This window comes from Galeopterus variegatus, unplaced genomic scaffold (genome assembly GCF_000696425.1).
Source record: "Galeopterus variegatus unplaced genomic scaffold, G_variegatus-3.0.2 Scaffold1670, whole genome shotgun sequence".
Lineage (NCBI taxonomy): Eukaryota > Metazoa > Chordata > Mammalia > Dermoptera > Cynocephalidae > Galeopterus > Galeopterus variegatus.
In genome coordinates this window covers 130,897-152,675 of record NW_007727781.1, presented here as the reverse complement: position 1 = coordinate 152,675, position 21,779 = coordinate 130,897, and the positions used below count along the sequence as shown (strand labels likewise).

The 21,779-nt window shown below is 42.6% G+C and overlaps 1 protein-coding gene across 1 annotated transcript in view; it reads left to right on the top strand.

The window, feature by feature from the left end:
- SORL1 (sortilin-related receptor, L(DLR class) A repeats containing) overlaps positions 1-21,779 on the top strand; it is a 177,767-nt gene that overhangs the window by 131,130 nt on the left and 24,858 nt on the right. Inside the window, exons 31-37 of the mRNA XM_008578357.1 lie at positions 6,932-7,087; positions 10,652-10,801; positions 18,766-18,897; positions 19,480-19,606; positions 19,779-19,948; positions 20,875-20,987; positions 21,214-21,318. Coding sequence (XP_008576579.1) covers positions 6,932-7,087; positions 10,652-10,801; positions 18,766-18,897; positions 19,480-19,606; positions 19,779-19,948; positions 20,875-20,987; positions 21,214-21,318 — 953 coding nt within the window. The remainder of the gene's footprint in view (positions 1-6,931; positions 7,088-10,651; positions 10,802-18,765; positions 18,898-19,479; positions 19,607-19,778; positions 19,949-20,874; positions 20,988-21,213; positions 21,319-21,779) is intronic.

Genomic DNA, 21,779 nt, shown 5'->3' with positions numbered 1-21,779 from the left:
TGCTGCCACACAAAATACATAAAATGCTTTTTTGTACCAAATATTTTTAAGGGTCTCTGTCTTTATCTTTTTGCCAAACAGTCCACATTTTCGTGGAATTGTAGTTGTCTACATGTGGTTATACATTCTACTCCTTCCATGTTAACATATTAAACAAAGATGTTTCCATGTATCTGTATTTTTCCATGTTAACGTTTTTATGGAAGATGCATATTCCCTTTATGTTACTATAGCCTGGTTTACTTAGTCACTTCCTGGTTGGCCATTGAGTGCTTTAGTTTTACACTGTTCGGCTAGCATAACTATTGATGTCCTTGGAAATGAAGCTTGTTTTACCTTTGAGATATTTCCTGGGATACATTCTTCAATACGGAATTGTAGGGTCAAAGGTTCTTACCAGTTTTCATTATTTTCTTTAACTGTTTCTAGATTGCATTTTATATATATATTTGTTTCTTTTTTTTTGGCGGGCTGGTACAATGATCAAACCCTGGACCTTGGTTTTATTAGCACCACGCTCTAACCAACTGAACTAACTGGCCAGCGCCAGGTTGCATTTCCAAGGGATTATACCAAATACGTCTCTACCAGTAGTATAGTACATGTTTCCCCAGTCTCCCTTGATATTAAATTTTATGTTTTTAGTTGTTTTCACTAATTTAATGTGTGTTTGTCTTGTGTAATTTTAATTTAAACCTTTAAAACAAAAAACAACACCTATATCCCCAAGCTGTGGTACTCATGTACTGTTTCTGTTTGATGTTCCTTGAATAATTCCTAGGAATGATGACTTTACAGGATTAAGACACATTTTCTTTCCTTATACTTAATCCTCATGGAACTGTTCTACCAAGAACTAGGCTTGCAAAGGCTATGTCTGCCCTGGTAGAACTGATTTTTAAGTCTAATGTCTTGTAGTATCTGTTCAGGAGAAAGTGTGACTTAGTACTAAAGATTCTGAGCTAAGCATCAAGTTACCTTAGTTGTAGTGTAATTTTCCCCTGAAATGGTTGTGAAATCTTAGGCTTTTAACATTTCTAGGCACATTTCTTCCAAAAGGGCTTTGCTTTAGAACTCCTGGAGAATTAAGGTGGTGAGTGACTTAACGGGCTTTAAAAAATTAGAATTTCTTAATCAGGATTCATATACTCCTTTTCTCTGTTCCCTTAAGTTGTTCTTTTTCTTCTAAAAGAAACCACAAACCTTAATTTCTGAATAGGAAATACATTCACATAGTTCAGAATGGGGGAAAGTATAAAAAGGAATACAGTAAAAGTTTTGCTCCCCATCTGCCTGGTTCCTACCTGTCCCTATAGGAAACCATGGTTGTGTGCCCTTTCAGAATACCTTTGTATATATATAAACAAATTTAATTATACTGTGTATTCTTGTCCTGTTTTACGTATGTGATGTTATACTGTGCATGTTGTTTTGTACCTTGTTTTTTTACGTAACTGCATATCTAGGGTAATTTTTCATAGAGCACTTTTCCAATCACTTTGTAGCTGGGTAGTGTTCAGAGGTGGGTGATGGTGGGATTAATTCATACCTCAGTGAATATTAGTGTTTAGTTTCAGTATGTTCTATAAATCAACCAGTTGTTTTGAACTGGATATTTCTACAGTAAGGTATTAAACAGTTCTCTGTTGATGGGCCATTTTCAGTCTCTTACAGTGTTGCAATGTAACACTTGGATTAATTCATACCTCAGTGAATATTAGTGTTTAGTTTCAGTATGTTCTATAAATCAACCAATTGTTTTGAACTGGATATTTCTACAGTAAGGTATTAAACAGTCCCCTGTTGATGGGCCATTTTCAGTCTCTTACAGTGTTGCAATGTAACACTTGTACTTGCAGGTGGTTTTCAACCTATTACATTTGCTCAGTCAAAGTATATATAACAGTGTTCATGAGTGCCTGTCTGTTTCCTCTTTGTCATTCTTCTCTATCATTGAATTAAATTTCAGAGAAAAAGTGCAATGGATTCCGCTGCCCAAATGGCACTTGCATCCCATCCAGCAAGCATTGCGATGGTCTGCATGACTGCTCGGACGGCTCAGACGAGCAGCACTGTGGTGAGTGTAATCCCTCCCTCAGGGAAGCACCAAGGCCCTAGTCCTAGCATATTTGGACTAAATCCTTTAATTTCCTCGGTATCTGTTTGTGGTGAGCTTTGAACCAAGTTGCCTCCTGAGTGCCTGGTCAGGACTTGTAGAGGCTGATTGTGACTAGGAGACATGGTTTGGGTAAAGAAGGGCAGGGGTGGGTGGGTAGGTGGTGGTGGGATTAGTTTGTACTTTGATGAATGTTACTGTTTAGTTGTAGTATGTTCTGTGAATCAACCAATTGTTTTGAACTGGACACTTACTTCTCCTTGATTGGTTTTATTAGAGTTGCTGATGATCACTTGGGAAGCATTTTTAGGCCAGGAACCTTTTTATCTCCAGTTTTTTTAGACCCATAAAAGATTGCCTTGGCTCAGTGGTATGCATTCTTGAGTATACACTGGAATCACCTGAGGAGATTTAAAAGCTGCAGGTGCCTGGGCATCACCCCCAGAGATTCTGACGTAATTAGTCTAGAGCAGGGCTTGGGCATTGGGATTTTTTTTGGTTTTTACTGTGCTCCAGGTGATTCTACTGGGCTGTCTAGGTTGGGAGCTAATGTATTAGTGCAGGGGATGACAAAGTGACCTGTGGGTGAAATCCAGCCCATAACCTGTTCAATTAAATGAAGTTTTATTTGAATATGGTAATTGCCATTTGTTTACATATTGCATATGGCTGCTCTCATGCTATATTGGTGGAACTGAGTAGTTGTAACAGATGCTGTATGACCTGCAGAGCCTAAAATATTTGCTCTCTGGTTGTGTAAGTCACAGTTCTCCAGAGAAATGGAGCCAATAGGATATGTATATATGAGAGTGCTTCAAAAAGTTCATAGAAAGATTAGTATTATTTTTTAATTTCATTTTTCCATGAATTTTTTGAAACAGGCTCATATGTACAGGGAGAGATGTATTTTAAGGAATTGGTTCATGTGATTATGGAGGCTGCAAGGCCAGAATCTGTAGGGTGAGCAGGTAGGCTGGAGACCCAGGGACAGGCTGAGGTTACAGTTCAAGGCTGTCAGGCTGGATACCCAGGGAGAGCCAATTGCAGGTCTAGCTGAAGGCTTGCTGTGTCCTCACATGGCCTTTCCTTTGTGTGTGCATTCCTGGTGTCTCTTCCTCTTCTTAGAAGGACACCAATCTCATTGAATTAGGGCTCCACCCTTATGACTTCTTTTAACTTTACTTACCTCTTTAAAGGCCCTATCTCCAAATATAGTGTTGGGGTTTTGGGCTCCAACATGTGAATTTTGGGGGACACAAGTCAACCCCTAACACTGGTCCCTTACAGAAAAAGTTTGCCGACCCCTGTATTAGAGAGTCAGTGTCATATTAATAGTGATTAAGATCATGGGCTTTGTTGTCAGACAGCTCTGGATTTCAATTTTGTCTCTACCCTCATCAGCCGTGTGCTCTTGGTAAAGTACCTAATGCTGCTACTTTCTTTCTCATTTTGAAAACAAGGACAGTAAAATCTCTCATAATGTTGTCTTGAGGGTTTAACGAGAAACTTTAAGTCCTTTAGCTCTGGGCTTGGCACAAAGCAAGTGCTCAGTAAATGGTGGCTGTTACTGTTGTTTCCTGAATGCATGTCTGTATTATGTGCATTTGCCCAAGGCTAGTGAGGGCTGAGCCAGCTCGAGTGCTCACGGCCTTTTCTCCTCACCGGATCCCTTTCAGAGCCGCTGTGTACACGCTTCATGGACTTCGTGTGTAAGAACCGCCAGCAGTGTCTGTTCCACTCCATGGTGTGCGATGGAATCATCCAGTGCCGCGATGGATCAGATGAGGATGCAGCATTTGCCGGATGCTGTGAGTGGGGCAGGTGGGGAGGTGACTCAGGGTCATAGAAGAACCTGCATGGGGGCATGGCCACCCTGGGGATGCATATTCATCTAGGTTGTAGTTATAATTGAGAGTTTGAGCTTGCCTTTTCTGAGAAAGACTTGCCTTTGTTGCCTAAGAAGTACTGCTTTTTAGCTATGATTACTGGAAAGGGAGGATGGTGCATGACCAGGATGTTGGCTTGTGTCCCCTAAAGCGAGAGGCCTTCCTTGCAGGCTATATAAAATAGCACCTCCATCACTCTGTAGCCCCTTACCTTGCTCCAGGGGGCAGCACAGCACTCATCCCCACTTGGCACACTTTATATTTGTCTTCCTGTCTGCCTCCCCCACTAGAATGTGAGCTTCACAAGAGCAGGGGCTTTGTTTTGTTCATTGCTATAGCCCTGTCCTAAACCAGCACCCTGCATGTAGTAGGTACTTGTGTTTGTTTGCCCGGGCTGCCACAGCCAAGTACCACAGACTGGGGGGCTTAAACAACAGCAGTTTATCTTCTCACAATTCTGGAGGCTGGGATGTTCAGGATCAACGTGTCAGCTGGGTGGTTTCTCTGAGACCTCTCTCCTTGACCTTGTGTATGGCTGTATTCTCCCTGTGTCCTCACCTGGTCTTTCCTCTGTACATGTCTGTGTCAAATTCCCTCTTCTATCCCAATACCAGTCATGCTGGCTTAGGACCCACCCTGATGACTTCATTTTAACTTCAATTACCTCTTTAAAAACCTTATCTCCAAATACACTCACATTTCTGAAGTATTAGAGGTTAGGACTTCAACATATGAGTTTTGGGGGGATAAACTCAGCCCATAACAATACCCAATAAAGATTTGTGGAATGGGTTAATTAACAAAATGTGTGCTCTGCTAAGATCAGGTGTGGCTGTTACTTTCAAGGAATCCTTTACTCGCTTGGCAGTGGACATGGGCTCTTTCCTCTTACTTCTGGGCAGCACTACTGCTCTGAACTCTTGGCATGGAAGTAATCTGGACTCTGTGGATGTTTATTCCTTATGTAGCCCAAGACCCCGAGTTCCACAAGGTGTGTGATGAGTTTGGTTTCCAGTGTCAGAATGGAGTGTGCATCAGTCTCATTTGGAAATGCGATGGGATGGATGATTGTGGAGATTACTCTGATGAAGCCAACTGTGGTAAGAAGATCTTAGAGCTATCTCCGCGCTTCCTAATCTTCCAATTACAGTGACACCTGTAGTTAAGGCGGGGACACTTGCCAGCGCACTCCCATGCAGACTTTGCCTTCTGCTCCTTCCTCAGCAGCAGTTCCCGTCAGCTCTTGAATCCCCACGCCAGGAACTGAATCTTGACATGGGAACCTGATATCTGGGAGCTGCTAGTGCTAGGGACACATTTATTTCATTTCCTTTTTTTCCCCCCAGTCAGGAGACCACATTATGTGTATTAGGAACATGGTGGGTAAGGAATATGGTAAATATCATGGAGTGTACTTTCCCCCCCTAAAAGTTACAGACCACAATGTAGTAGAGTTATAGTCACCATGGAGTTATCATTGATAGGTTCTTTCTTTCATAAAACGTAAAATTAAAACTCAAGTGGTCATTCTCAGGATATTGAAGTAACATTATGTGTATTAGGAACATGGTGGGTAAGGAATATGGTAAATATCATGGAGTGTACTTTTCCCCCCTAAAAGTTACAGACCACAATGTAGTAGAGTTATAGTCACCATGGAGTTATCATTGATAGGTTCTTTCTTTCATAAAACGTAAAAGTAAAACTCAAGTGGTCATTCTCAGGATATTGAAGTTTAGGTCAGAGAAACATGAGTTGGGGCTGGGAAGATGGGGTTCTGTTGAGTTTGCGGGTGCATTTTTTGTTGTCCCTTGGGCCCAGGAAGCTGCCTGTCTTTCTCTGGTAGGGGAGTGCAGGTTGCCTTGGGACTCGAGTCTTGAGGAGCGTGGATATAGTTGGAGCTTTGTGTTAAAATGACTGATCGTGTGGTTGATCTCCCCAGAAAACCCCACAGAAGCCCCAAACTGCTCCCGCTACTTCCAGTTCCGGTGTGAGAATGGCCACTGCATCCCCAACAGGTGGAAATGTGACAGGGAGAATGACTGTGGGGATTGGTCTGATGAAAAGGACTGTGGAGGTAAGAAGGCCAGGGGTCCTGGGCTACTCCACAACCAAGACACAGCAGGGTAGTTCCATTGTCTGCACAGAATTTAACTGTCTCTTTACTGCATGGTTTACTGCTTAGCTTTTAAACTTTTGGGGAGGGGTGACTCTGAGTTACTTTCTGTCCCCCACCCCCCGCCCCACTTTGAAATCAGTGCGATTGGGTTCTCCTGTTTCCAGGGTTACTCATTCTGTATTTTGCAGGGCACAGCGAGGAGCCTAGAGCCTTGCTACTCATGGCGTGGTCTGCAGACAGAGAGCCTCCACATTTCCTTGGAGCTCGTTAGAAATGCAGAATCTCTGACTCCCCCCAGACCTACCGAATGAGAATGTGCACTTTAACAAGATCCCTAGGTCCTACGTGTGCCATGATGTGTTTGAGAAGCACTGACGTGCTCGTCCCTTTCCTTTCTGGCATTCTCATCTCTGAGCTAGGTCTGGGGGTAGTTGCAGCTGAATTAATCAGAACAGTGATTAGTCTCAGTAGGAGTCTTTTCAGCCACCCTGTGCCTTCTGAGTCACCTGTTTTTTTCATCATCCTTCACGAGACCCTGCAGAAGCAAACTCATCTGAATGTTAGCCCAAATTAAATGTAATAGATAAGGTAAATCTATTCCTCAAAAGGAAAAGAATATCATCTATTCTGATACCCCATTATAAATGATTTGTAGGTGAGCTGTTGTTCAGGACTGTGCCTCTCACTGGCCTTTGTTGGCTGGTGCAGCTAAAATCAGGACATCCACACTAGGCTTGGGACACATTTGGGTCTGGGATCAAGCTTTTTGTAACGAACGCTTTGGGTTTCCTTTTCTGGTGTCTTCCTCAGATTCACATATTCTTCCTTCCCCTACTCCTGGGTCCTCCACGTGTCTGCCCAACTACTACCGCTGCAGCAGTGGGGCCTGCGTGATGGACACCTGGGTGTGCGACGGGTACCGAGATTGTGTAGACGGCTCAGACGAGGAAGCCTGCCCCTCTCTTGGTGAGTCCTGGCGCTGGTCCTCTCCTGTGGCACCTGTTGTTGTGGAGGAGGACTTCCCGGGGTATGCCCCAGGCACAGGCTGGCTGGGCCCTGTGCCCTGCTGTCTGGAACTCTGCTCTGCATCTAGGCTGCTTCTCACCATCAGTGCACCTCCAGGGCAGGGTGACTTCCAGAGCTTCTCCCTGTATCGCAGACCCATGGGAACTCGGAACTGGAGCGTTTCATCTGCCCTCTCATTTTCCGGAGGAAAAGGCCAGCCACCCTGCTGTCCACCCCGGCTGCAGTTGGGCCCCTTTGCTTCCTTCTCAGTGGGCAGTTACAATTGGAATTATGGGGAGGTTTTTGCGTGTGTGCATTGAACGCTCAGGCCTGTCCTATTAAAAGAAGGGCAAGCACTGCCATCTAGTGGCTGAACAGAGAGAGACAGGTGAAGGTCTGTGCAGTAACCATAGTGCTGGAGGCTGGGGGAGACCTTGAAAGCCCATCTGGCGCATGCCCTTAACTACAGGCAGACAGGGGAAGGTGTGCTCTTTCCTCAACAGGAGTCTGTTTCAAACTCAGTTATAACAGGAGAATAGACAGTCGTTTGCCATGTTTTGCATAATCCTTTCCTTAGCAAACTTCTACTACAACAGTCTGATTTTCCTCCTCTTCAAACTCGGAGCAGTTACATTCTGCCTTGTATCTCTCCCCTTTTCAATTTGTCTTCCAGTAAGCCACATACTGATGCATGGTCATATCTTCCCCAGCTGTTGGAGCCTTCTGATAGCTCCCTTATTGTCCAGGAATAAGTGCCTTGACCTAGCTTTCTAGCCTTGATTTTTATCACTTTCTTCATGTACCTTGTGTTTCAGCAGAGTGCTGAACATCCAGTTAAAACTATGGAATACACACAAGGTATTAAAGTTAATACAGTTGACTCTTGAACAATGCGGGGTGGGGAGGAGGAGGGGAACTGATCCTGCACAGTTGAAATCCAGGTATAACTGCTAATTCCAGCGCCCCAAGGGGGCAGGGCGCCATGTTGTTACTTAAGTAATAGTTAAGTACTTAATAGTCTACTGTTCTGGTAGACTACTTAGCCGTTTGGTTAGGTATGGCATGCATTCATGCCTACCATCAAATTCCCAAATTTTTCAATATATTGAAAAAAATCCATGTAAAAATGGACCTGTGTGATTCAAACCCATTTGTTCAAGGGTCAAATGTAACTGCTTTTTTGATTTGTTTGTTTGCTTGGGTTATTTTGTACCATTTTCCAATGTTTTCCACCTTTCAGTATAACTTTCCATGAGGTCACCATGCGCAGTGATTTATTAGGCCCAGTTTTTCTCTTGGAGACATCTCTTCTATCAGCTTGGATTCTCCTCTGGCTGGTTATGCTCTAGGCTTGCTGTATGTTTGTTATCTTGGGGCTTTCATTGCCTCCTGGGAATTCTCTTTGCCTTCCTCCTGGTTTAGATTCCTTGTTTCCTGGATCTTGTGTTTTGCTTTTTCTTGAGCTCCTCCCTTGTTTTGGTGGAGCATACCCTGCAGTAGGTTGGTCAGGTGAGTGTGATGAGGCACTGGCTGAGGACGCAGTGATAACAGCTGTCGATGTGTTTGTCTCTAAACTTCTGCTGCTGTGGTTTGTGCTGGTGGCCCTCCGTGTCTGGGCACATTTGTCTTCTGGGATGTTGCTCACTGTTACCATCCTAAGGACTCATGTTTCCCTCCTCTTGTGCGGGAGCTCCTATTTTCTGTATCTCAGTTTTTCTCTTTTTAAGTTCAATCCTGTGGTTTGCTAGAGCATATTTTCTAGAGAGCTTCTGAAAAGGGAAGCTTTTGTGGGAATTATGTTTCAGGTCTTGCTTGTCTGAAAGTGTTTTCATTCTGTCTTCAGACTTGATTGAGAGTTGGCATGGGTTTGGAATGCTAGGTTGTAAATAATCTTCCTTCAGAATTTTGAAGGCATTGCTCCACTGTCTTTGAGCAGCTCTTGGGAAATCTAAAGCCTTTTTGATCTGATAATTTGCATGTAACCTGTTTTTTAACTCTCTGAAGCTTGTAGAGTCTTCCCTTTGTCTCCAGTGTTTTGAAATTAAATAATGATGTGCTTTGATATGGGTCTCTTTTTATCCAACGTGGTAGACTCTTGTAAGCTCTTTTATTCTGGACATTTAGGTATTTTAATCCTAGGAATTTTTCTTAAAATATTTAATTAATGATATTTTCATCCCTGTTTTCTCTTTTATCCTGGAACTCTTGTAATTCATATATTGAATCTCCTGATCTGGTCCATTCATTCATTCATTCATTTATTATTTATTTGTTTATGGCATCTTTTCAATTTTTCCCATCTCTTTATCTTTTTTCCCCCACTCTTTGAGAGATTAATTCAACTTTATCTTGCAACTCTTCTACTGGTCTTTTTCATTTTATTTGAAGAGAATTTTAATTTTTAGTACTGTTCCTTTTTTATGGCATCCCATTCTTTTTACATGGGTATATATGTATATATGTGTATATACATGCTTGCTTTCTGAATATATTAAGGATGTTTATTTTTTGAAGCTTTCTTGCAAAAATCTCTGTTTCCTCCAAACGGCCTTTGTTTGTTTATTTGTTTTGGTTTTTATGTCTTATGTTAAAGGTTTTCCTCAGGTGATCCTTGGTTCCTGCCTGTGTTTAAGGCCAGGAACTAAAATGCAGCTAAACAGTTCTAAACACATAGGCTTGTCAACTTTGCGTTTCATAGCTGGGCTGTTTGCTGGCAGAACTCTTGAACTTGGTTACTTTAGGGTTAGTCTCTGAGGCTGGTCGGTTTCCCCAGAGAAGATTCTTACAATCTTCTGCCTGGACAATAAAGATCTCACTGCAAGTGTTCTCAGGGGAGAAGATGGGGGTCTTCACTCTCAGCTACCTGTAGGTTTAATCCCCCACCTCTTTATTTTTTTTCAGTAGGATATTCTTGTTCTCAACTTTGCCTATCCAAATAACCATTTGTTTTTACCTTCTCCAAATAACAGCCCTCTTTTCTTCTACTAAGGTGATGCACAGGGTTGGTTGTCTTGTGGGGCTGGCATGGTGGGGGATGTAGGGAATGTAGCCACTTCTTAAACATCATTGAATCAATTCTCTTATTTCAGCTTCCCCACTCTTCACTCCCAGTTAAGAGATACCAGTTTCTGAGTTTTTTGAGGATTACATGATGTTGATCTTGTTGGTTCTTAGCTTTCTCCTCTGACGGTTTAGGGTAGGGTACAACCTTCTCTGGTCTCTAGACGCCACGGTCTGTCTGCTTTCCAGTTCCCCAAGTGTTTTGCTTTTGTCTCCTTTCCTGTCATCCATGTCCTTGTGAGTTCAGGTTTTTAAAAATAATATCTTGACTGCGGCTTTAGTGGGGTCCTGTGAGGGAGCAAAATTAGATGTCTGTGTCCAGTCTGCTGTCTTTATCAGAGCTCATCTCTATCTTCAGGTCCCCCTGGTAGTTCCTAAAGCGCTGTAATCTCTCAACACATTGTTTGCTGTTACTGGCCAGCTCCCTCAATACTAAAAAGTGAATTTAAAAAATCTTTTTTCTAGTAAATGTCACTGCTGCCTCCACTCCCACCCAGCTTGGGCGATGTGACCGATTTGAATTCGAGTGCCACCAACCGAAGAAGTGCATCCCCAACTGGAAGCGCTGTGATGGCCATCGGGATTGCCAGGACGGCGAGGACGAGGCCAGCTGCCGTGAGTAGTCAGAGAGCATGTCCCCTGGGCAGATTTCCAGAGAGCATGTCCCTCCCCCCAGGCAGATATCCAGAGAGTGTGATTTTCCCTGGCTTGCGCTTCAGTTCTAGATGGCACACACTCCGTGTGTGGGTCTGTGCACTTCTGTGTTACCATGTTTTTATAATATTCTCCATAATAGCTTTGCCACATGGACCCATATCATTGTGGTAGTCACATTCTTTTTAATCAGTTGGGTGTTAAGTACCAGGAGCTTGTCCGATAAAAATACTTTCTGAATGACTGAGAAGAATATGTTAAATAGGCTTTTTTGTAAACATGTTTAGCTCTTTAAAACACCTGTGGGTTAAGCCTTGATCTTTTGTATGTGTGTTCATTCTTCTGGAAGTATTTAGGGCATACCTACTAGGCATAGAGACTGTATTAGTGGAGGGATCACCTCCAGCACCCCATTAGGAAAATTCATTCTTGGCCCTTAGGGTTGTTCTGTTTGGAGAGATAGGATAGAGACATCTAAACCACATGGGGAATAATGACACAACAGTCTGAGCCCAGTGTGCGATGACACATGCATTGTATACATGTTGCAGTTGGCAGTTTTCAAACATAATGTGGCCTGGTGCCTGCTCCCTTGAGTACCCAGGGAGGGTCCTTGGAGATGGTGATGGAGGGAGATACTGGTTTTTGCAAGCTGACTGAAGTCCACAGAATCAGCGCAGAGAGAGTGTGCTACTGAGTGACTGTCACGAGGCAGGGAGTGACAGCAGGCAGCCTGGAAGTTAGACACAAAGATAAGGTCATGCGTTTGATTCTTATGTCATCCAGTTAGCACTTTTTGGTCCCTGGCTCTACACTGATGCCACCTCTGGCCTGATTGGTAATACTATAATGGACTGGGGAGAGTGTGGCCAGAACGGTGCCCATCCAGCCCTCCACCAACACGCCTCGCTGATGACCACTGCCTGTGCTCAGGGCTGCCTGCTTTGCAGGGTATCCCCTCCATCTGTTCACCTCATGACTTCAGACAACACATGTACTAGCCAATCACATACCCCTTATTTCCTTGCTTGTCTGATTTCTGCCCTGGTGACTATAGAAGAGTTTCTGCTGAGAACCTATTCCAGCCCTAACTCCAAGGAGCAAGTGCCTTCGTTTCTCTTCTTTGATCCCTGTTCTGATCCCATTTTTTCCTCTTAAAATAAAGTCTTCCTAAACAAATGGAAAAACTGAGCCTCAAATGGAACCTTACCAAGTTTTACCATTTAGAGATGGAAAAGAGTCTAAGGCAGAGAGGGTTATTCATCTCTTAATTCTTCCAATTTAGTAGTTATGAAATTTATGTGGTTTAGAAGGATCACATGGGAAGTGCTTCTAAGAAATATAAAATTGGTGGCTTCATCTGAGACCAGGGCTGCTTGGGAAGCCACACTTCCTAAAAGTGCCCTGTCTGACTCTTAGCATGAGATGTGTTTGGCAAATACTGCTCTGTTTTAAATATTCTCTCAGCAAGGCTCAGGGAGAAAGGAAGGAGAGCCACTCTGCTGTCCCTTGCCTGTCTGTGGCACTGTTCTCTACAGGGTACCTGACTGTGCTCCTGGAGAGTCATGGTTAAGAGGGAAGGTACGTGCCAAGTAACATCTTTAGCCTAGTTGGACAGATACTTGTTGGCATGTGTGATGTAACAGACATTGATCAGGTGGCCGGGGAGACAAATTCTAGCAGGAGGAATGTCAAGCCAGAAGTTCTGATGCAGGGTGGCATTGGTAGTAATAGAAGTACATTCAAGGAGCCACCATAGTTCAGAGGTGGACCTGGTCAACTTCCTGGAGAGGAGGGAGCTGGTCAGGAATAGCGTCCCAGCTGATGATGCCTGAGAGGGTTTTAATGGAGAATGGTGGGGCAGGATGGCGGATGAGGGGCATCCTATGTACAGGGGACAGCATGTACCCCCAGAGGCTCAGGGGCGTAAGAAAACAGGACTGTAGAGTGGCTGTGGGTGGGACAAAAAGTGAATGCAGAGAGGTGGGCCGGGGACTTGGGTAGGGCTGCCATGCTTGGACTTTGTCCTCCTGGTCATAGGGAGCCATTAAAGATATTAGGGAGGGGGCATTTATACTTTAGATCACTTGGACTTCATCATGGGGGATGGATTAGTAGGAGGAGAGGTGAGATTGGAGGCCACACGCCAGTTAGGAGGCCAGTGTGATGGGGCCGTGAAGGTGAAAAATGAAGAATGGCATCTTGGTGTCTTGGAGGTAATGTTAACAGCAGCCAGCGATTCCTTGGCCATGGGGATCAGGAAGGAGGAATGAGGGTTTTTATGTGGATGACCGGGTGAATACTGATGCTGTCAGCTAGGGTGGGGAATGCTGAGGATGAGGGTTTGCAGGTTTCTCTGAGGGAGGCGGCTCTGGACAACAATAGGTTCATTGACTGACGCCGAGTCTAAGGTGGTGTGAGGCATCCTGGTAGAAAGTTACAAGGAGAGATCAGAAACCGTAGGAGGCATTTGCTTCCCTTTCATTTTGCAACATCAGTTGTCCTTGGTAGTGATCTTCTCCCTTAAACCTCTCTTTCGAGTCTTTGCCAGTTTTCACACTTCCTTTGTTCCTTATTGTATTAGTCTGTTTCTGTGGCTTGTAACAAAATACTTGAAACTGAGTGATTTATAAAGAAAAACGAAATTTATTGCTTACAGTTTCTGAGGCTGGTAGTCCAAAGTCCATGTGGTGGTGGTGACAGTGACCCAGGGGTCTCACATTGCAAGATGGTGGGAGCAGAGGGAGCAGAGAGAGAGACAGTTCCTCATGCACTGTCCTTTTAAAGCCCTCAGAGCCACACCCCTGACCACCTTTTTTAATCCATTCACTACAGCACAGTCCTACAATACAATCACCTCTTCAAGGCTCCACCTTTCAATTACCGTAATAGGATTCCCCACCCTCCTAACAGTCACAGTGGGGGCTAAGTTTCTAATACATAAAATTTGGGGGACACAATTCAATCTTCAGGGAGTTTTGGGGGGACATAATCCAGTCCACTACACTTATGATGACCTCTATAGTTTCAGACTTTTAGAGACAAAATTTAATAGGTCCTTTGGTCTTGATATGCTCTGACTTGAGAGAAAAATTATCTTGGCCAAGTCCTTAACTTGAAATATGAAACTAATTTTTTTCCCACAATGTATAGATTTTTCTCCTAGCATTTACTTTTTCTACAGGGGTCCCAGGACCCCCATCATTCATGCTTACTTTCATCTCCATGAATGTCACTCTGCTTTTGTTTTTGCTGCCTGAAGGAGCCTTTCTTTGTCTAAAAGTCAGGGAATTTGATAAGTTGCTGCCTAGGAGTCTTTTTTAAAGAAATGCCCTTTGAATCTTTCTACTTCTTCAATTTTCAAGCAAGGATGATTTTTTTGTTTGCTTGTTTTTTAGTTTAGGAAAATTGTAAGGAATCTCTCATTATTAAACTTCTGCTATCTGAAATCAGGAATTAAATAGATTCAGATGCATTTTTGAAATGAATCCCTCTCCGTTAAATACTTGCTACTTGTTATCTGGAACTCAGGAACCAATAAGATTTGGATAATTTGGTATCTCTTGACACTGTTTATAAATCCATATAAATAAGTAAATCCATATAAGCAAATAAATAACTAAAATTCAGATAGTGAGTAATATATTTATTTTCCTGATAAACATTTCCATATTAGGTCTCTGTCTTATTTCTTTATCACTTCTATAATTTGTAAGGTTGAGCTTTTTTGTTTATTTTCAATATTAGTAACAGTTTTGCACTATTGTGTGTTTTGGATTTGCCAGTGAAGTTTGTTTTTGATATCAAGTTTTAATATCAATTCTCCTGCTGTGCAAGTTTTTTTTTTTTAAGTTCTTCAGTGTTCAGCAGGGTACTGTAGCCTTTGCTAAACCTTAACAGATCCTTTCTTCTCAGTCTGTTGCCCTATATATTTCTTTCATTATTATGCCTGTCTGCTTTCTTGCTCTTTTTGGCTGTTTTATTTTTCTCTTTGATTTGTCATAAGCAATCTCCTTGAGGCTGCTTCTACTTTGCTCTTTGTAATTGCTTTTGTAATATTTTCCAGTGCTTCTTAAGTGACCCTATCCTATTTAAAATGTCATTAATGACTTCGGTGAAAACTTGGAAGGCATGCTTGTCATATCTGCAAGTAATACAAAGTCGACAAGATAGCTTATGGTCTGGTGCAATAGTCAGGATCCACAAAAGGAAACTGACATTTGGTGATGGGTTTAAATGACCATTCATCATTGTCAAGTAAATCGTATATTCATTCATTTAATTATCAAAATAACCTGTGATTTTGGTATTATCCCCATTTTAGAGATGGGAAAATTAAGGTTTAAAGAGGATCACCTAAGTCAGTAACAGACTGGGATACTTGTATAGGTTTTTCTTGTGCAAAATTATGATCTTTTTGTCTTGCTATGTTGGAAGTTCTTAGGGAGGAATACACCAAAACAAACACAGAAAAGTTAAATAGGGATTAGTGTAAAACTCTACACCTATATCGAATGAATGGGCAAAATGGATCCCTGGGACATTAAAATAACAGGGCATCTTGACCCCACATTTGTTTCCTAACAATAGGAACGTCCAAGCCAAATAAGCAACCACACATTAAGATGAACATTAAAAATAATTAACAAAGAGGAAAAGAAACCGGACCTCCCTCCTGGGCGATATTAATTGATTAATTGGCCTTCTTTAAATCTGTGTTTTCAGCCTGTTTCATATCTGTCTTACAAGGATATTGCTTAGTTAAGGGTCTTAAAATCAAGACGTGCTATATTCATAATTTTCCTCAATCCATTCATCTGATAACCTTATCAAAAAATGCAATGAGATTAGTGGGGCATGATTCTTTTTAGAGAAGCTGGCCCCATAAGACCACTACATTCTAAGTGTCCATTAATCATCTGTTTAATAATCAGTTTAAGGATTTTTAGAGATTAATGACAACCTTATTTCCAGATTCTAAAACCTATCTTTTATTGCTTTTAAAATTTTGAGACATATTCGATAAAGAAACCTCAAACATCAGTAACTGAACCATTTGATTATATTTTACCACGTTCTTACCAAGTGGAATACTCTGTGAGGAGGGTTTTGGTATTTCTCAGAACAATCCCCTTATGTGCAGCGTCCCTCCCTGACTATCCTGCATAAATGGTGTAATCCCTGCCCCCAACTTACCATTGCTCTTTTTTTTTTTTTTTTGCTTTTGTAGCTCTTATCACTATCTGAAGTACATATTTGTTTGTTTACCTGTTTTCAGTTTCTCTCAATAGAAAATAAGCTGTATGAGGATAGGTCCTCTGTTATATATATTACCATATGCTTAGCATCGGGAACAGTACCTGATTCACGGTAGGACCTCCCTGAGTGTCCACTGCATGGTTGAATTAGGTCTTGGGCTCCTGAGACTATTACACTAGTGGTTCTCAAACCTTTTTTTAAAATTCTCTAGTATACTTTCATCCCCCACATCCCCTGTCCACCTCTCCAAGGTGAACCAATTTCAGCTCAGCATGTAATAGAATTCTGTAATACAATAATTTTCCTGGAAATGGGAGATTGTAGTTTGTAAAAAGCCTTGTAAGTGGTTTTGATAGTTCCCTTCTCCCATTGAGAATTACTGTATTAAAGGGCTCTTTTTTTAATAAGTACCAAACCAAATCTGTACCTCCATTCTAGAGACTCATGCAATTAATCTTAACTCTTCCTTCACATGAAAATTCATCAGTTGAGAACAGTTGTCATAGCATTCCACACTGCCTCTCATAACCTTCTGCCCAATCCTTGTATTTTTTTATATCTAGGAAAATGAGTCTGGATCCTTTGTGCATTCCTCTTGACCATCTTGGTTGCTCTCCTGTGAACATTATCCAGTTTCTCTACCCACATCTCAAAGTGTGGTTCTCATCAGTAGATGTAGTGTTTCAGATAGAAAACAGGATTGCCTCTTTCTTATTCTAGAACAGAGGTTCTCAGCCCTGGCCAATTCCGATGAATTATGTGGAGCTTGCAAATATTACTCACGATCAGTTCCATGTTTCTGCTGCAGTAGGTTTGGGTCAAGTCCTAGGAATCTGTGTTTTACAAGTTCCCCAGAAGACTCTGTTAAGAGTTACTATCGAGGATCCTTTACTCGCAGATTACTACAGTGGTTTAGTAGTCTCTTTGATAATTTCTTCTAGTATGGGTATCCTGGAATAGGATTTTGAGGGTGTGATTAAATAAATTTATTTAAACTGTTTCAGATCAAAACCCCCCCCCCCCCATAACCTGGGGTTCATTCATGGTTCATAATATTGATATGAAATTGTATACTTATTGAATGAAAAATTGTGTATATGTGTGCATGGGGTGGGGAGCAAGAGCTAGGAGGGTTTTCATTCCTTAAAACCCAACGGAGAAATCATAGTTTGAACTCAGGAAACCAAGGTAGAATTCCCAACATAAGATCTGAACAAATACAGAGGTTCGAGTGTGTATTCATTTTCTATGACCACTGTAACAAATTACCACAAACTTTGTGTCTTGAAAACAACACACATTTATTTTCTTACAGTTCTGTAGGTCAGAAGTCCGACACAGGTCTCACTGGGCTAAAACCAAGGTGTAGCAGGGCTGCTGCCTCTGGAGGCTCTAGAGGAAAATCTGTGTCCTTGCCTTTTCCAGCTTCTAGGGACCACCCATGTTCCTTGGCTCCTGGCCCCTACCTTCATCGTCAAAGCCAGCAACATTGCATCTTTCTGATGCTGCTTCTGCTTTCACATCTTTCTCTGACCACAGCCAGGAAAGGGTCTCTCCTTTTAAGGACCCATGTGATTAGATTGGGCTGACCTGGTAATCCAGGCTGAGCTCCCTGCGTTAGCATCCTTAAGTTAATCACATGTGCAAAGTCCTTTTTGGCAGGTAAGGTAACATACATAAGGTAGCCTATTAACAGGTTCCAGGAATTAGGAGGTAGACATCTTTGGCTTGGAGGAGCAAGATTAACTGTAGACCTTACTCACTGGTGGGACTGGGTTTCTGGTATAGCTTTCCTCTCCCAGGATTGGGCAGGCAGGTGTGAGTGTGTCTAATGAAGGCCTGGAGCGTGGGCTCCTGGACCTGGTCCAGATCCCCCTGGGGCAGCAGATTTAGCTTTTGTAATCGTTCTCTTCAGGATCATTTGCAATTATATTGTCATTGCTTCCTTTTTAGAGCCTCCCATGCAGTTTAAATCTCCTTTCAGAACCAGAGAGAACATCCAATTTTGGTTAATATTCTAGCCATAGAGTTGTATGATTCTTAATAACTTACCAATGCTCTTTATTTAAATTATTTCATTTTCTGTGAAAATACTTTGAAAACCTCTACAATTAAAAACACTACATAAAGTGGGCATGCCTCAGTATTATTGTGATTTATCGCATTATTATTTGTATTACTCAAAACAGAAATTGCAGCTTTATTCTAGACTGCAAACTTATAATAGTAACAGAATAATTAGTAGTTCTGTAGAGTAATAGCTACAATTTGTTGATGCCTGCTAGGAACCAGGCATTCTTCCAGGTGCTTGATCTCATTAGATCCGTGCAGACACAACAGTGATGGGATTGCTACTCCAGTTTTAAACAGGGGAACTGAACTTGAGTGATATGATGCAGTTTGCTCATGCAGAGCCAGGATTCAAACTCAAGTTTGATGAGTTCTCGCTCTTCCTGCGGGTAGGTTCGGATTGCTAGTATTAAATTAGATGGTACCACAGTGACAGTGTAGAATCTGCCACTCCTCCTGCCAGAGGCATATTTTGAAGCACAAGCCGATTAGTTCGAAAAATTCAAACCACTTTTCCTGAACATGATAAACCTGGCCCACCCTTTAGGACAGTGTGGCCCCTCCCTGTGGGTCTGAGCAGGTTCTTTGTGTTCCAGCCACACACAGCACCTTGACCTGCACGAGCAGGGAGTTCAAGTGTGAAGACGGTGAGGCCTGTGTCGTGCTCTCAGAGCGCTGCGATGGCTTCCTGGACTGCTCGGATGAGAGCGACGAGAAGGCCTGCAGCGGTGAGTGTCGCCCCGAGCCCTCCTGCGGGGATCTCTAGCTAGCACCCTTTTGAACTCTTCTTCCATCTGAAAATTAGATGGATTTGTGTGTGCGCAGGTGGAGTGAGGTGCAGCCAGACTGATGTAACTTCCAGCCACCTCCGCCGTGTTAGTGAAGTGCTGGTCTTAGTTTGTTTCCCACGGACTTCCCCCCTCGTGCTGATGTGCCGTGGCTGTCATGGAGCTTTAAGCTGCTGGGGGGTTAACCCAGTCCTTCTCTGGAGTGCATTTAGTAATGGATCCTGCTCTGACACTGTCCTTGGACTTACAGAGTCCTCTACTGAGAAACAGGTTAAATTGCCATAGGCAGGAAGGAGGCGAAATGCAAGGAGAAATACTATGACTGGAAATTTAGGAGACCCTAGGAAAGGTTGTGTTAGGGAGGTCTCTACTACATTTTCTGGGATGTCTTTTCACGTAATGATTGTAGCCTGACAATCTAGATCACAGTAGTTCTGCCTAAACGCAGGGCACCTCTTGGGTCCATTGAAATCCAAGGACTTGAAAGATACAACTTTGACTTTTTGCCATTTGTCTCTCTAGATGAGTTAACTGTATACAAAGTACAGAATCTTCAGTGGACAGCTGACTTCTCAGGGGATGTAACTTTGACCTGGCAGCGGCCCAAAAAAATGCCCTCCTCTTCTTGTGTGTATAACGTCTACTACAGGTGGGTCCCATCTTTGCCACTGGAGAAGAAAATGGTATCTTCATCGCCATTGGATGTTTTATAAATTCTCTTGTGGTGTGCATGGTGTGGCTCTTTATTAACTGAGGCAACATCTAGCCCCCACCACCCTCCGTGCTGCTTTGATGGGACAATATCTTTATTCTTTTGCCAGGGTTGTTGGAGAGAGCATTTGGAAGACTCTGGAGACCCACAGCAATAAAACAAATACTGTTTTAAAAGTCTTGAAACCAGATACCACATATCAGGTTAAAGTACAAGTTCAATGTCTGAGCAAGGCACACAACACCAATGACTTTGTGACCTTGAGGACTCCAGAAGGATGTGAGTGTTACAGTTTGTTTTTATGGCATATATAGGACCTTATGTGGGATTTTGAGACAGTTTTCTCAAGGATGCTCAGGTGTGTGGAACATACCTACATGTGCCTTACGTGTACAGAAGTGTTGTGGCTAAATTTTGTGGTCTCACCCGAGTTGTTGGACATTTATTCTCCTTATTATGTCAGAGAATGTTCTTGTGCTTTAAGAAGTTAATTTCAGATTCTCTTCACCATTGTCTTCTTTTGCATTTCTCGTCTAGTCTTTTTTTCCTTCCTTCTCTAGTTATTTCCTAGTACTTAGGAGCTCATCGTCATTAAAATATGAGACATGTCAGCAGTTTTGTGGCTAAGCTTTTAAGAAATTTGCCAAACTCATGTGTCTAAGAGAGTTCCCTGCTTCAAAGTAGTTGGCAGAGGTGACTGTCTGCTTGAATGTCATCCTTTTCCTTTGCCTGAAATACCTTGAATATATGAGACTAAACTCATTAAGGAGTCTGCTTTTAAGGTGATCACATTTATTTTGATATAGAATTTCTGTGATGTTAGAAAATTAGCCTTATTTCTTAGTAGTCATGCCCACGGTACTGTTTTGTTGTAGGAGAAGTCGAGGCAACAGGGGTTGTCCTTGACAATTAAGGTCCCAGCATTGAAGTCCCAGGGCCAGTGGTAACTCTGCCTGCCCAAGGGATTCTATCCTGCAGGGCTTGTGAGCTACAGATTTATATCACACCATGAACTAATGTGCGGACGGCACACCTTGCCTTCTGGAAGAATTTTGTCGATGTGAAGACCCAGCTCACAGCCTTTCTAGTGGATAGGTCTCAATACTGGTTCTACATTCTTTCTTGTCTTTGTTTGAAGCTCAGGAAAACTCCTTTGGTTGGCCAGTAGGCAAATGGGTTTTAACCTCCGATTGACTCTCTTGTAGTGCCTGACGCCCCTCGAAATCTCCAGCTGTCACTCTACAGGGAAGCAGAGGGTGTGATTGTGGGCCACTGGACTCCGCCCATCCACACCCACGGCCTCATTCGTGAGTACATTGTAAGTATCTTACAGGATCTGGCATGTATCTGGGTGCTAGGAGATTTCTGAGTGTTCTGTGTGACTAGGAAATGATGTGTTGTAACCTTGTGAATAATGACTCATCCAGTAGAACATTTTGTGACCCTCCTTCCCCTCTCTTCTCCTTCCTCCTTGTGGCGGGGAGGTGTTAGAGTCCTGCAGACCTTTGGTTTCCTTTTACTTATATGTTTTCTTCTCACTTTAGGTAGAATACAGCAGGAGCGGTTCCAAGATATGGGCCTCCCAGCGGGCTGCTAGTAACTTTACAGAAATAAAGAACTTATTGGTCAACGCTCTGTACACCGTCAGAGTGAGTGTTAACATCCTTTCCAGCATCTGGGCAGTCTTAGAAGTTAGCAAGATGATTGCCATTTCATGAGCACTTCATGCTTACCTTTATGAGATGAACATTAGTAGTCTGCAGAATACCCAAATCCTTGCCCAGGGGGCGGGGGCATTGTTTCTTTCAGTCTCTTAAACTGATGCCACAAAGAACTTGAAATCAGATTTCCCCAGATAACTGAGAATTTGTGGTAATGCAGCTTTACCTGCTTTTAACACAGATGTTCTGCTAGCTTTCCAGCTCCTATACTTTTGTACCTACCTCTTATCTGCTTATCTGTAGCTGCAGGGTGATGCGGAGCTATAAACTGATTTTGTGAGGTTCTTATGAAATATATCATTAATACCTTTAGCAGGAAGGAGGTAGATTTTGTGCAAAACATGTTCATTGAGACTATTAAGTGTGCACACTCCAGACACTCCCTTGCA